Below are 14,728 nucleotides of genomic sequence, written 5' to 3'. Positions count from 1 at the left end.
TCAAATAGCTTTAGTAACAAGCTGTTCGCCTGCCTATTCTTTAAATATTAGCTCAAGACACTCTAGACAGTGCAGAGATAGGAGTGGGGTGAAAGGTGAGCAGTGACAAGTGGTTAGACTGGAATGGGGGCGTAATAGATGGGGTAGGAAAGGGGGTAGTGTTGGGATGGGGTGGGGTGGAGAAGGCTCGAAGAATGAGTGGTGGAGACAAGGGTATTTTCCATGGACCATCTGTCTTTAACCTTTATTTAAAAAGTAGGCTAGAAGAAATAGTCGTCGCGCTCAAGGCATTTGCCATCTAGTACTTCAAGCTCTTGTAGTTCTAAGTGTAGCCTGTGGACCAACAGCACTGGCTGGCATTGTCTGGGCACTTACGAGAAACGCAGGACATCAGATTTCTCCTGAACCCAACTGCCTTTTAACAAAGTCTCCAAATGACTTGTGTGTATATTAAAGTTTGAGAAGCACTGCTTTCCTTGACCTCCCAAAGAAAGCAGTTCAAATTAAGCCCAAGTCCCAGATCTAAGTCCCGGTTCTTAGTCCCTGACCAGGGACGGCAGGTGCGCCAGAGAAGGGGCGGGGCCAGGGAAGGGGCGTATCCCCGAAGCCTGAGGCTCTTAGCCTAAACCTCTTGCTTCCCTCGGCGGTCCTCCCCTTCAGCACGTTTGGTTAGGCTCAGTACGGCTACCCGTTCTCTTTTTCCGGTAGGACCCACCTCTACGACTCACGAAATTCTACCTGCTCCTTCCTGGGCCGGGAAGCTGGCTCTGGCGGTCGAGGTTCGAAACCGTGGGGTCCAAAACACCGTCAGAAACTCGCGCGACTGCTCCTCCCCCGGCCCGTAACTCCGCCCCAACCTGATCCTTGGGAGGTGGAGACCGAGTAAGTTCCAGTCCCGCCCCTGCCGAGCCAACAGGAAGTGACGTAATGCCCCGGCCGGCCGGTCTTTCGGTCTTTCTCCTTCTCCCTCACTCTTCCTCCTCAATCCCTCCCCTCCCCTCCCCCTTCCCTCCTCTGGCTCCAGCCTGCGAGGGCGCGCGGGTGGATTAGGCTATGGAGTAAGCCGCAGCTTCCGCCGGACGCTGAAGCTGAGCAGTTGCGACCGGGAGGTGTTTGGCGGGGCGGGGGAAACGAACCTCAGAACCGCCCTTCCCGGGAGAAGAGGGGAAGAGGTGAGTGACCGCTCACGGGCACCGAGTGACCTCCTCGCCGGCCGCGCACCTGCCTGGGCCGCCAAGGCCGGCGAAGAAGGCATGGGGAAGGACCTGCGCTGGGGCTAGGCCTCCCAAAGACCCCAGTGCTGGCGACTGTTGCTAGGTGACGGGCCTGCGGGCTGAGAGCCGGTCTGGCAGGGCGGTGGGCGCCCGTGTGAAGCCCGGCTCGGGGAGCGGCAAGCTCCGGGGAGCGGATCCGAGAGGCCCGAGTCTGCAGAAGAGGCCTTGAGGTGACGGGAGACCCAGGGCCGGAGCCGTCTGCTGCAGGGAGAGCCCTCCGTTCTGGCCCAGGAGCTCGGGTTTCCGTTGTGGAGCTCTTGGTTCCCTTTTGGGAAATTGGACACTCCTTCGGGACTGGGTGAGACGGCTCCCCTCACTTCTGAGGTCCGCGTCTGATAGATAACCTGGGTTACCTCCCGGCGTCCTTTTCTGACAGTAGGTATAGTCCTGGAACGGAGGGTTATTGTGTTTGAGGTGGGTGGGGCAGGTGTTTTGTTAAGACTGAAAACCCCGTCGGAGGCTTCTGCACTCGTGTTTTTCTAAGCGGAAGAGAAAGGATGGAGTAAGGTTTAGACCGGTAAGCCTTGCAAAAACTTCTTGGGATCCGACTGAGTATATACCTATTATTAGTAATTCAGGAGACCAATATTGTCAAGTCAGCCCCTACAACTCTTCATGAGTGTCCCCACTCAAGCGACTTAAAGGCGCTATAGCAGTAGTGACTTACAGTTGTAAATTGCAAGCTGTTTTCTGGTACGTTGCAAGCTGTTTTTTGTAGATCAAATTCAGGAATTATCTGTGTGATGATTTGTTTTACAAATTGGGTTCTATGAGTAAGAAGTTTTGTAAGAGACATTCACATGCTCTCCATTCTGGAAAATTAACATAGTTTTACAGTCTGTCACTGTAAAACTCTTCTGGTGCTTGAAGCTTCCTTTGTAAATTTCCAGGCTCTTTTTGTTTGGCTTCCTGTCTTATTCTTTAGTATAAATGTTAATTTTTAAAAGATTTAAAAATGATTTATCAGCTGGGGTTGGTAGAATTCTTGTCAATATTATACTGTACTCATAAAAGACATTTCTAGGGGATTGTGTAAAAAAAAAAAAAAAACCTAATGGAAGGTAAGGATCTTCATTCTGTTCAGATCCACTTTACACACAGGCAGAATCCTATTCTTTGTCCCTAAGACCCACGAATGACCAGTAAAATAAACACAGGCACATTGTACTTCCATACGATAGAATATTTTTGTACAAATTGACCCTGTAATTGGGAATAACCGCTCCTGCTCACATGATTTCATCCCCAAGAAAAATAGGTCCTCTTATTGTGTTTAACTGACTCGTTTCATCATCTGCCCTTTTCTATAGGAGTGTGACAGCGTCCTCTCTTTTGTGCCTCATTATCTGTTTCTCATTAAGTCGTGTTGATTTTCCCTCTTGAATATCTTGTCTGTCTTCATCTTCACCACTTGTAATCCAATTCCAGCCACCGTCATCTCTCATCTGAAGTGTCACTTGCCTCCTAATTATGGTCTACCTGCATTTACCGTGTCCCTCGCCACCCCTCCTACCCCCACCCCAGGGATTCCACACCAGACTGAGTGTCATTTTAAAAATGCAGATCTAATCATGTTGTCTCCATGTTAAAGACCCTTCAGTGGCTTTCATTGTTTTTAAGAGAAACTAAAATCCTTAACAGCCTGTGTGGGTCCCCTGATTGCCTTTGCAACCTCACCTCCACGGTACTTTCTGGCATTCCTTTCTTCCCTAATCACTCTGTTCTGCTCCAGGTGCATGGCTTTTGGTTCTGAAGCTTTCTCTGCTTGGTAGTGCATCTACTTTCCTTTTCATCCAGTTAATGCCTACTCATCATTCAGCTTGCTTCAGGAAGACTTGGCTGATTAGCGTAGATTCCCCAAATTATATGTTCTCTTAACACCATTACAGAGTTGCCATGTTTATTAATATTTAATAATTTAATGAGATGTTGCTCATCACTGTGTTTAATAAATGTTAAATGAATTAATTCACTGAATACTTACTGAACGTTCCAGTAATTGTACTAAACATTTTATATGCCTCGTCACCTTTAATCCTGATAGGAGTCACTTGAGAAATGGGTGGCATTTCCGCCTTTTTAAAGGTTAGAAATAGTGTTAGCAAGGCTAGTTGGTGCATGTTTTAAGTATTAGAACTAGCATTTGAACCCAGGTTTCCTTGCCATTGAAAGTTGAGTACTTAATCATACAACACTAAGTTCTCACACTGTACGTCAGAATCATCCGGGGGAGCTGCTCAAAACACAAATGTCCTGACTGTCCATTTATATTGTAGATTCTTATCCCAAAGGTTTGCGATAGTACATAAGTATCTATATGGTTTAACAAGGTATTCAGTCATTAGATGTTATTAGATGTGCACTAGAATTTGAAAACCATTGTTTTAGATGACACTTCAGTACTTTATGAGTGTCAATTTTTACACACTGTACTACAATGTATTTCAGATTTTATATGTTCTTAAATCAAGGAAGAACTGTGGGCCTAAGAAGTGACCTTATTGATCATTTAGTCAAATTTCCTATCCAGGTTTTCCTTTTCTCCCTTTTCCAGTTCAAGGGGCTGCATAGTAAGACTGCCACCCCAGTGCTGCTATTTTTTTTTTTAATTACAATAATTTCAAGAATCTGATTAACTTCCTATAGTAAAAATTACACCAGGTACATGTGCTGCAGTTGCGTTCAAAAGAATTGGGTATAATCTCTTCTCAGATCTTACTTATTGTTCAAATTACTAATTTCATATTTAGGCAAGTTTCCTCATAATCTTTCATGTTGCTTTTTACATCTTATTGTGCAATGGTCTTAAGCTTGTAAGCAGTGATGGACACTGAATGTTTTACTTCTCGTTTCTCCTAATGTATCTAACTTGATGCTTTCTACTTAGTAGGTCTTCAGTAATTTGTTGAATGGTTGTGTACTTCACAGTACATAGCTAAGTCTCTTTAGTGTTTTATTTTTGTTTCTTAAAGTAGGTTTGTTTTCTGGAAGTAATCTGTTGTAGCTCAACTGATAATTATTAGATACTTTGCATGGTTATAAAAACAATGATTGTACTCAGCTGGTACAATCTTTGTTTCCTGAGTAAGATTAAACATGACTTGTGTATAGACCAAAGAATGGTATTAACCATTTTTTAAAAAAACTGTATTGTTTTATAATTTCCATTGATCTCTGAGTGCTCCCACAGGAAAAAGAAAACATGTATTTTAAGAATGTATCGCAGAATCATCTTTCTTTAGGTATAAACAGATAAGTACTGCATATAGGAGTATAAGTACAAAAATTTTCCCCAAATTTTATGAGCATTTTAGCAAAGGTATTTATGTCATGTTAATATAACTCTTATTTCAAATTACAGAATTTCATTTTATGAATGCCTATTTAAGTGACTATATAAATGGTATTCTTTTATTTTCAGTCATTTACGTAGAAAGAAATCTCAGACCCTGTTGCCTCTTTAATAAAAGCTATTTTGAGTTCATTTGTATTTATTTGTATTATTGTTTTTTGTAGTCAATGTGTAATAATATTTTGTATTTATTGAAAGTCTAGCCTCTGCTAGGTGCCATGAAACTAACAGTTACTAAACATAATTTCTTTATCAGATGTAATTACAGTAGCCTTATTTGCTTTATAATATTTCCAATAAAATGCAAGCTAATTCTACTTTTCAATATTCTTGGTAAATTAAGGGACTCCTTTTGCATTTGTATTACTTGAAAATTCAGGAAATGTTTTTAGCATAAATATAATTTTAACTACTATATTCTTGCTATGTCTAAAGTTTATGAGTAGGCAGAACTGAAAGTATTGCCAGTTCCTCTCAATTACCTGCCATCAGGTGCTTTACTACTCAATCCACCTTCTGTCAGGTGCATGTAAAGTCTAGTAATACAACAGATTTACCTACTGATTCTACTAAAAGCCTAGCAATGGCTGAGCCAGATGGTAGAAAGGTATAATCTTGGGATCATATTGAAGCTGTCCCAAATCTTATTTTGGCTGAGATTTAGGAGGGAAAGATGATTGAATTTAAAGTGAATTCCACTAAGTTGTGTACAAGGGGAAATGGCTTAAATGAAGAAATATTTCTGTCATTTATAACTTTGTCTTTGGGAAAAAATGCTTATTCATTTAATCAAGTGAAAATTTGAAAAGCTATCATTCACTTTAAGAAAAGATATTTGGTCTCTAGGTTTCTTATATGTCAAAAGGCTATTGCCGATAATTCAAAATCTAATTTTACAAGCTCGTTTACTTCTTTCTGTCCTTAGCCTTCTGTTGCTCTCATGATATTTTTCTTGGATTTCCCTGGATCATCATTTTTAAACCCACAGTCTTGCTCAATCCACTGAGCCACACCGGCCAGGGCAGGCACTCAAGCCCACAGTCTTAACTACTATATGCTTGTAAGCTCATGGTGCCCAAATTTACATCTTCAATCAAGAAGTGTTTTCTAAGTTTTTGGCCCGCATATCTAAAATCCTGCTAGATATATTTCCATATGAATGTCATTAAGTCCACTAAAGTTAAATATGTCCAAAAGTGAGTTCTTCCTCCCATAAAAGAAACAGTTGTCTCCTTTAAGGCCTGCCTTGGGAAATGGTTTCACTGTCCACCTAGACTCTGTAATTAGAGACCTGATTGGGATTCCTAGTACTGTCCCTTCCCTTTATCTAATTGGTCAGTAAGTTCTCTCAGGTCTAATTCATACTCAGTTCTTAATTTTTCTTTTCCTTTCCTTTCTTCTCCTTCCTTAGTGCTATTTCCTTAATTCAGCAACCTCCCCCTCTTTTAAAATTTTGATATGTGATATATAAAAATATATAATGAAGTTTAGCATATAAAATAAACATCCATGTAACTAGCACTTTTGAAACACTCACTTAACTCTCCATCTCTTCCCTATCTTCTTTGTCCCTACTTCTAAGTCTTTTCTTTATTTTATGCACATACACACATACCATATTTCCTGAACTATGTACTGATGTACTCTTTAGTACCATATTCCATACTTCTACCTATAGTATATCATTCACTCTGCTTAATGGATTGATCACAATACCTCGTGCCTGAAATGCTTCTGTGGCTTATTATAGTTTGATTTCTTGCTAGTTTATACCCTTGGTGATTTGGCTTTTTTAAGTTTCTTTTCCCATCCATCCTTCTTATAATTCCAGCTTTTATATGAACTGCTTTGTTGCTATTCCTATACTTCTACCATTCACTGTCTAGTTCACTCCTACTCACCTTTAAAGACATCTCTAGTACTACTGTTTTGGGGAAACTTTCTTCCATCTGTTTCCTCTTTTTTTTTTTTTTTTGCCCCTACAACACTGCGCATGTATATTCCTTAGCATTTTATCACTGTAGGCTAAGGCTAGGGTTGGTTTACTTCTCTGTCTCTTGCCTCTTTGATAGTAGGAGCTTTCATGACTTATTTTTCCTTTGCTTCTTTTTTTCCCAGTTGTTATATGGTATCAGGTACATAGTGGGTATTCAGTAAATACTTAACAATTCACCAGATGAATTTCCATGTCTATTTCTGTTGACTCTGTTTAGATAGTGGGTAAGCATCTGCAATTTGAACGTTAACTCTGAGTGTATCTTTTGTTTTCATACAAAACTGCAGTATTTGTAGCTTTCAGATCACATAGTCTTCTTCCTTTCTGGAATGTTCTTTCCCATTTTTTTCTACCTGAAGAACGCTTCATTTTTTAGCCCATTTTTGTATTCCCATAACACGGTACATTTATATCTCCAGTTAATTGCTATAAATCTTTGCAAGTGTGAGTCTGCTATTGGTCTGAATCTCTAAAGAGCAGGTATGTTTCCATTTACACCTGTAATCCCAGTGTTTGACAAGTGCATGGTATGCAATATGTGGCTACTCAGAGTTAGAGGAATGCATATACAGGTTTTAAATAGGATTTTTGTGTCCCCTCTTATTCAAAGTCAGCAAAAAAGTTCATAGAGAACAATTTGGCATAGCAATAAATGTTTTATAACACCAATAGCAACATTTTCTAACTGCTTACAGAAATGCAGCATTAAATTAAAAAGGGAAAGTGAGTCTCTGTTTCTATTTACAGTTTTAACATTTAATAGAAGAAAGTAGAATACAAACTTAATGTTACCTTAGTCCAGTGGTCTTACAAATATTTTTCTTGTGTAGTCTCTAATTTTGAAAAACAGTGTATTTCTTTGCATGTTTTTAGGTTGATGGCATCTGAAACTTTTTCTCAAAAGTTAAGATAGTTACAAAGGTTCTAATTTCTGTGTTGTTGTGTATTGTGATTATGTTACTTTCATGAAAACCCTGAAATTTTGGCTTATTAATTTAAATAACTTTGTTCCTATACATTCCTGTGACATCCATCTTGTTTCTTATTTGTAATTCTGTGATAAATAAGGCATGAGGTCTTTCTGTTGATACCTGGTTTTGAAGAAATAAAGCATAACCCCCTGCAGTATTTCTTACCAGACTTCTTTGTGCTTTACTTATAAGGAGCTTTCCCTCAGAATTAATGCATTCTCAAATTGCCTTCTTCCTACCCTCAAAAGTTTTTTATACCCAAGTGAATGCCATATAAGATGACTAGGATGGCTGAGAAAAATAGTTTTCTTTGGTAAAGTGGGAGAAAGAAAGAGTTGGTTAAGGAAAATTTGCACGTCACAGACTATTCTCAAGGAGAATGAGTTTTAGGAAAGATTACACATGGAAGTTGAAAATTTGAAGGGTGATAGAGTTTTAAACTCTTTGGACAATCCAGTGGCACCTGTGGACCCCTTCTCAGGGTAGTATTTTAGGATCAACTTGTTAATTTCTACAAAAGCTTCTGGGATTCTGAATAGATTGCAGTGATGTATAGATTGATGGGGAAAGTTGACATCTTAATAGTACTGAGGCTTCCAATTCATGAACACAATTTTTTCATAGATGGGCTCTGTCCAGAAAAAGTCCAGCCATTGTTAATATATGAGAATGGTTTACATGACATTGATGTAACTTGGCAGCCAAGGAGAGTGGACTGGAATGGACATGCATGAACAATGACAACCTCACCGTACTAGTTGGTGGTGGTGGTAGATGCCAGTTGAGTGAGCATGTGTACTGTGTGGCCATCACATTCAGAATGACCGAGTAGAGCAACAAATCTGCATCAAATTTTGTGTTAAACTTGAACATTCCTCTGCAGAAACTATTTGGATGAATCAGATGGCTTTTGGGGAAGATGAAATGAGTGCAGCACAAATGCTTCACAGATGGTCAAGAATCTGTTGAAAGTGATCCCTGTTCCAGAAGGCCTGCAAAAAGCACAACACCTGAAAATGTTGAACACACATGTATGGGCTGCAATCAAAGGTTGTTGACTGACAGTGCGAGAACTAGAAGGTGATCTGGGGATTCCAGAAACTACTGTGTCTAAGATTTGATGCAGGATCTTGGCATGAAACGAAAATCACCTTTGAAAGGGAAGAGATTTCAGATCTTTGATGAGATTCAGGAAAATATGATGGGGCAGCTGATGGTGATCCCAGCAAAGGATTTTGCAGAATGTTTTGAACAGTGGAAGAGGCACTGGGAGAACTGTGAGGTCCCAAGGTGCCTACTTTGAAGGGTACTGAGGCGTCATTGTCCTACGGTTTCTTGTATCCTGTACCTTCAATAAATGTCTGTTTTTCATATTGCACGGCTGGATGCTCTCTGGACACACCTCGTCATATTAATCTTCAATTTTTCTCAGCAGTTTGTTGTTGTTATCGTGCAAGTCTTGTATATCTCATTAAATTTACCTGTAGGTTATTTCACATCCTGGAATTCGTTTTTTTGAAATTTCATTGTCTGTTTTATGTAGAAAACAAGTCTTTTCAAATGTATTATTTTTGTAGTCTGCTGTCATGCTAAACTCAAGTATTAGTTCTAGTGGCTCTTTTGTAGATTTCTTCTGACCTACATTACATGATCATGCAGTTTAGGAATAAAGAGTTTTACTTCTTCCATCCCAATCCAAATGACTTTCATTTTGTTCTCTTTATTGTTTTGGCTAGGACCTCTATTAGAGTACTGATAGAAGTGGTAAAAGTAGGTATCCTTACTTTGTTCCCAAACTTAGGGAGAAAGCCATCAATATTTCATCTTTAAATATAACATTAGCTCTAGGTATTCAAAGATACCACTTAGCAGCCTGGAGAAGTTTCTTTCTGTTCTTGGTTTGCTGAGAGTTTTTTTTTTATCATGAATAGGTATAGAATTCTGTTAAAATTTTTATTGTCTGTACTGAGATATGTTTTCTTTCTCCATTTTTCAGTTAGTTAATACAACGAATTACATGGATTTGATGGATTTTTTTGAGTGTTGAATCACCCTTGTATTCCTGAAACCAGCCTTGCATTTCTGAAATAAATCCCATTTGGTTGTGAGAGTTGGATTTGGTGGATTTGATGTGCTAATATTTTTACAGAATTTTACATGTTGATGAGGGATATTAATGTTCAGTTTTCTTATTATGTAATTATTTGGTGGTGGTATCAGGGCAGCACAGACTATATGACATAAAATTTTCTGGAAGATCTTGTATCAGCTTGGTTATTTCTTCCTTAAATGTTTGATAGAATTCAACAGGGAAGCCCCTGAGCCTGGAGTTTTCTTTGTGGTAAGGGTTGTAGTTACAAATTGAATTTCTTTTATATGGGACTGTTCTGACTTTCTGTTTCTTCTTGAGTCAATTTTGGTAGTTGTGGATTTCAAGGAATTTTCCATTTCATCCACATTGTTGAATTAACTGGCATAAGGTCTTCCATTATATAATACTTTATTTATTTAGAATCTATAAGACATATAGAGAGGCCAGATTGCCTCTATTACTGATATTGGTCATTTTTTTCCTAATGTAGCTAGAGGTTTACCTTTTAAAAACAGATTGGGCTTCATTGACTTTATTTTTCTTTTTCACTTCTCTATTAGAGTATTAAATTACATTAAATTTAGTCTCTTTCATTGATTTCTACTCTTTATTTCCTTCTACATATTTTGAGCTTAATTTTCTGTCTGGTTCTCTCTCTTTTTTATTTTTTATTTTAACCAGCTTCATAAGGTGGAAGCTTAGACCATTGATTTTGGATTTTTTTTCTCTATTGTAAACACTTAAAGCTATAAATTTCCCACTAAACACTGCTTTACCTACATCCCATAGCTCTTTCACTTTCATTCACTTCAAAATATTTTAAAATATTCTCTGATTTCTTATTCAGCCCTTGAGTTATTTAGAAGTTTGTTAAATTTTCAAGTATTTGCATTTTTTTAGATCATTACCTGTTCCTGATTTCTAGTTTAATTTCATTGTGATCGAAGAATATGTAGTATTTCAGTAGTTTTAAATGTTGAGATATATTTTATGGCCCAGCACATAATTTACCTATATATCCATGCATTTATGAAAAGTAAATATATCCTGTTATACAGTGTTTTAGGTCAGATTGTTTGATACTGTTGTTCAGGTTTTCTATATTCCTCCTGATTTTCTATCTACTTAGTTTTTCTGTCCATTTGTTACTGAGACAGGACCTTTGAAGTCTTCCACTATAATTGTGGGTTTGTCTTTTAATTCTTTCAGTTCTATCACTTTTTGCTGCATTTATTTGGAAGCTCTATCATTGAGTGCATACACAGTTAGGTTTGTTGTGTCTTCTTGATGAATGAACAACTTTATTAATGTCTCCCTTTGTCTTAAAGCCTATTCTGTCTGTTATTAATGTAGCCACAACAGCTCGTGGCTACATTCTTCTACTTTTAAATCATCTTGTAAAGTGGTTTTAAAGTGTGTTTCTTGAAGATAGCATATAGTCCAGTCTTGCTTTTAAAATCTAGTTTGACAGTCTGTGCCTTTTAATTGGAATTTAAATGATTTACACTTAATGTAATTATTTATATGGTTGGATTTAAATATACTGTTTGATAGGCGTTGTCTATTTGTCACATTTGTTCTTTGTTTCTTTCTCTTTTCCTGTTATTTTCTGTATTCAGTTTATTTTAGGATTCCATTTTATTTCCACTATTGGCTTTTTAGCTATATCTTTAGTTTTTACTCTAGAGTTTATAATATGTCTTTAACTTGCCACAGTCTACCTTCAGTTGATGATGTACTACCTCACATACAATGTTAAGAGTCTTTCAAAAATATACTTCCACTTCCTCTCTCCTGTCCCTGGCTTGTTTTTTGTCATATTTTTTACTTAAACACAATATACTTTGTAATTGTTTTTGCTTTCAATGATCTACTATTTTTAACTATAATGCGTTTTTTTAAATATACCCATGTAATTTTTATTTCCCGTGTTCTTCATTCCTATTGTAGATTCAGATTTCCATCTGCTCATCTTTTTCCTCCTGTTTAAAGAACTTTCCTTAATGTATCTTATTGTGAGTATCACATGGCAACAAATTCTGTCAGATACTGTTTTTCTGAAAAGTCTTTATTTCACATTTATTCTTGAAAGTGTTTTTCACATGACTTGTAGAATTCTAGGTTGACAAGTTTCTTTTAATACTCATTCGGTTGTTTTCTGGCTTGCATAGTTTCTTATGGAAAGTCTGGGGAAAATTTTTATCTCTGTTCCTCTCTATATATAATTTTCCTGTTTTCTCTGGCTGCTTCTAAGATTTTTCTCTTAACCACTGATATTTAGCTATTTGATATGACATGTCCAGGCATGGTGTTCTTTATGTTTATCCTGCTTATGGTTCATTGCGTTTCTTGCTGTTTTCATTGAATTTAAAAAACTTTTGGCCATTAGTTTTTCAAATATTATTTCTTCTTTCTCCCCCTCAGTTTTAGGATTCAGTTATATATGTTAGACCATGACATTTCCACTGAGACTTTTTTTCAGTGTTTTACTCCACTTTCAGTTTTCACTGATCTTTTCTTTTTTTTCCTATACTCTCTAATCTGTTAATTATATCTTCTGAATTATTTGAGCTATTTTTTCATCTCTAGAATTTTCATTTGGATTTAAAAAATATATTCCACTTTCTTCCATTATGTTCATGCTTTCCTTTAAATATATGGACATGTGATAGCTTTTTAGTGTCTGTTAATTTTGTAATCGATCATTTTGGAGTTTGTTTTTATTGACTGAATTTGGTCTTGAATATGGTCATATTTTCTAGCTTCCTGGTATGTCTAATAATTACTGAATGCATGATGAACATTGTGAATGTCATTTGTTTTAGTATCTAATTTTTTTTTTCCTTTAATGAGTGTGGGGTTCGTTTTAGTAGGCCAGGTAATGTGTGATTAGTTTGACCGCTTGAGAATTGCTTTTAGTTTGTTAGGGCAGGTTTAGAGTAGCTTTTAATCTGAGAATTGTCTATTCTACTAGTTAAGCATGGTCCTTTTGGTATTTCTACTGATGCTTTTAATGATCAATAAGGACTCTCCAGGCACGCTGGTGAGAAATTAAATGATTTGCAGCCCTCTGTGAACTCTGGAACTATTCAGCTCACAGCTCTGTAGTTGGTCCTTATCCGACCTGGTGGAGTTTCACACTATGCAAGTGCATCTTAGTAGTAACAAAGCATCAAGGGGACTCCTATGCAAATTTCTGGAGATCTGTGTCAGCACAGTCCTTTCCTTCTCTCTTTCTCTCTCAAAAATATATTCCCCATTCTCTTTTAAATTCTGTTCCAGAACTCCCATCTACTTCAGCATCCTTGAATTTCAGCTTGTCTCTTCAACTTTTTAATTCAGCTAAACTGCTTCTTGGAATTCTGCTCTTCGCTATTTGGTTTGTATTGGGCCTCTAGGCAGAAAGCAGGGGCAGTCCTAGGATTCATCCACCTTGTTATTTTGCTTTCTCACTGGGGTTATAAACCTATGCTGCCTGTTCAGTGTTTGAAAATGTTTATTTCATATATTTTGTCCAGTTTCTGGTTGTTTAAGGTGAGGGTAAATGCAGTCTTTTTCTATCATGGCCAGAAATTGTAAAAATTTAAATATCTTTTCATGACCTATTGCTTGTGCATGTTTTATTGTCCTTTTGTTATCAATACTGTTCTTTTAGAATATATTTTGAAATGATTTCACAGTTCAATAGCAATTATTTTAATGAACCAAACTTTTATAAAATATAAATTTATTGCTTAGTATAGCATTAGCTCTTTTCAAATTTTATAGTGTTGTTTTTAGTGCGAAGGAAGATTCAGACCCTTTATACCACTGTATATTTTAAAGGGTCCAAGTTATATAGTTGAGTAACGTCATATCAGTGTCAAGTGTGAATATGTCTTTTTCTCCTTGGTCTGTGACAATTGAGATTGAAGGGAACAGTTTGATTCCTATAAGTAAATTTGCATGCAAGTTACATTGGGTTCTTAGAAGACCAAACCAACATTTAGCTTTTTCTCTGTAGGATTGTTTTGCTCGTTGTATGGGTATGTTAAGCTTTTCAGACTAAATTTTGCACGTTAAGTGTGTAAACTAGTAAAAACAAATGATGAGAGCTCCTCTATCCCCCTTGTTTCTAGGCAACTATAATTACCCAATATTGCAGCCATGGAGTCCATGCTTAATAAGTTGAAGAGTACTGTTACAAAAGTAACAGCAGATGTCACCAGTGCTGTAATGGGAAATCCTGTCACTAGAGAATTCGATGTTGGTCGACACATTGCCAGTGGTGGCAATGGGCTAGCTTGGAAGATTTTTAATGGCACAAAAAAATCAACAAAACAGGTGAGTTTTAATTGAGTCCAACTGGAAAAATTACACACACTAATAAGTATCGTAATGTGCATGTATGGATTTTTATATTAAATGCCAAACTGATGAGTTTTTAAGTTCTCATTTCATCTAATGAAATCATATAAAAACAAATGCTTTTAAACATGCCCTGAATTTCCTGGTTATAAATATATTTTTTGATATATGATCTCATCTTATAACTTAATTTTGCTTATTTAATAAAATAAATATATCAGCTGAGCAAATGAGTATGTAGTAGTAGATTTTAATATTTAGCAATGTGTATGTTTTAGAATAAAAATTGTCATGTTCTTTTTTATATTTGTCAATAAGTTATTGGTAAAATACCCAGTTAAATTTTTCCAACTTTAAATGCATTTTTATTTAGTGCATTCTTATTCCCTCTTTTATTCTATAGCCTCCTAAAAAACAGACTTCTTTAATATTCTTCTGTCTTTAACCTGATAGTTTTTAGGATCAGAAGGAAATATGTTTGTAGGGTATAATCAATAATGTGTCTTAATGTATACTGATTTCAAAGTTATTTTAAAACTAATTGTTCTTTTAGTTAGTAGTAGTTTGAGTGAATAGTAGTATTTTAAATTTGACTTAAGAGACAGATTGTTCTTAGAAATGTGGAGGATCATTAGTGTTAAATTTTACAAATTAAGGCCCCTGTACAAAATATGTTCTTTAAAAATAAAAATCACC

General features: G+C 36.8%; 1 protein-coding gene across 5 annotated transcripts in view; it reads left to right on the top strand.

Moving 5' to 3' along the window:
• The first annotated feature begins 948 nt into the window (after window positions 1–948).
• The window catches only part of SCYL2 (SCY1 like pseudokinase 2), a 56,445-nt gene continuing 42,665 nt past the window's right edge, over window positions 949–14,728 (top strand). The window contains exons 1-2 of one of the 5 annotated variants that reach the window (XM_054574647.1): window positions 949–1,172; window positions 13,804–14,008. In XM_054574647.1, coding sequence (XP_054430622.1) covers window positions 13,832–14,008 — 177 coding nt within the window. In that variant the 5' untranslated portion in view covers window positions 949–1,172; window positions 13,804–13,831. The other 4 variants (XM_054574650.1, XM_054574646.1, XM_054574648.1 and 1 more) reach the window with 4 other exon arrangements.

The sequence above is a fragment of the Pteronotus mesoamericanus genome, unplaced genomic scaffold (genome assembly GCF_021234165.1).
Source record: "Pteronotus mesoamericanus isolate MK-2021 breed Mesoamerican mustached bat unplaced genomic scaffold, CSHL_Meso_final contig_263, whole genome shotgun sequence".
NCBI classification, from domain to species: Eukaryota; Metazoa; Chordata; class Mammalia; order Chiroptera; family Mormoopidae; genus Pteronotus; species Pteronotus mesoamericanus.
Note: the sequence above shows the minus strand (reverse complement) of the source record. Positions and strands in the feature narration are given on the sequence as shown.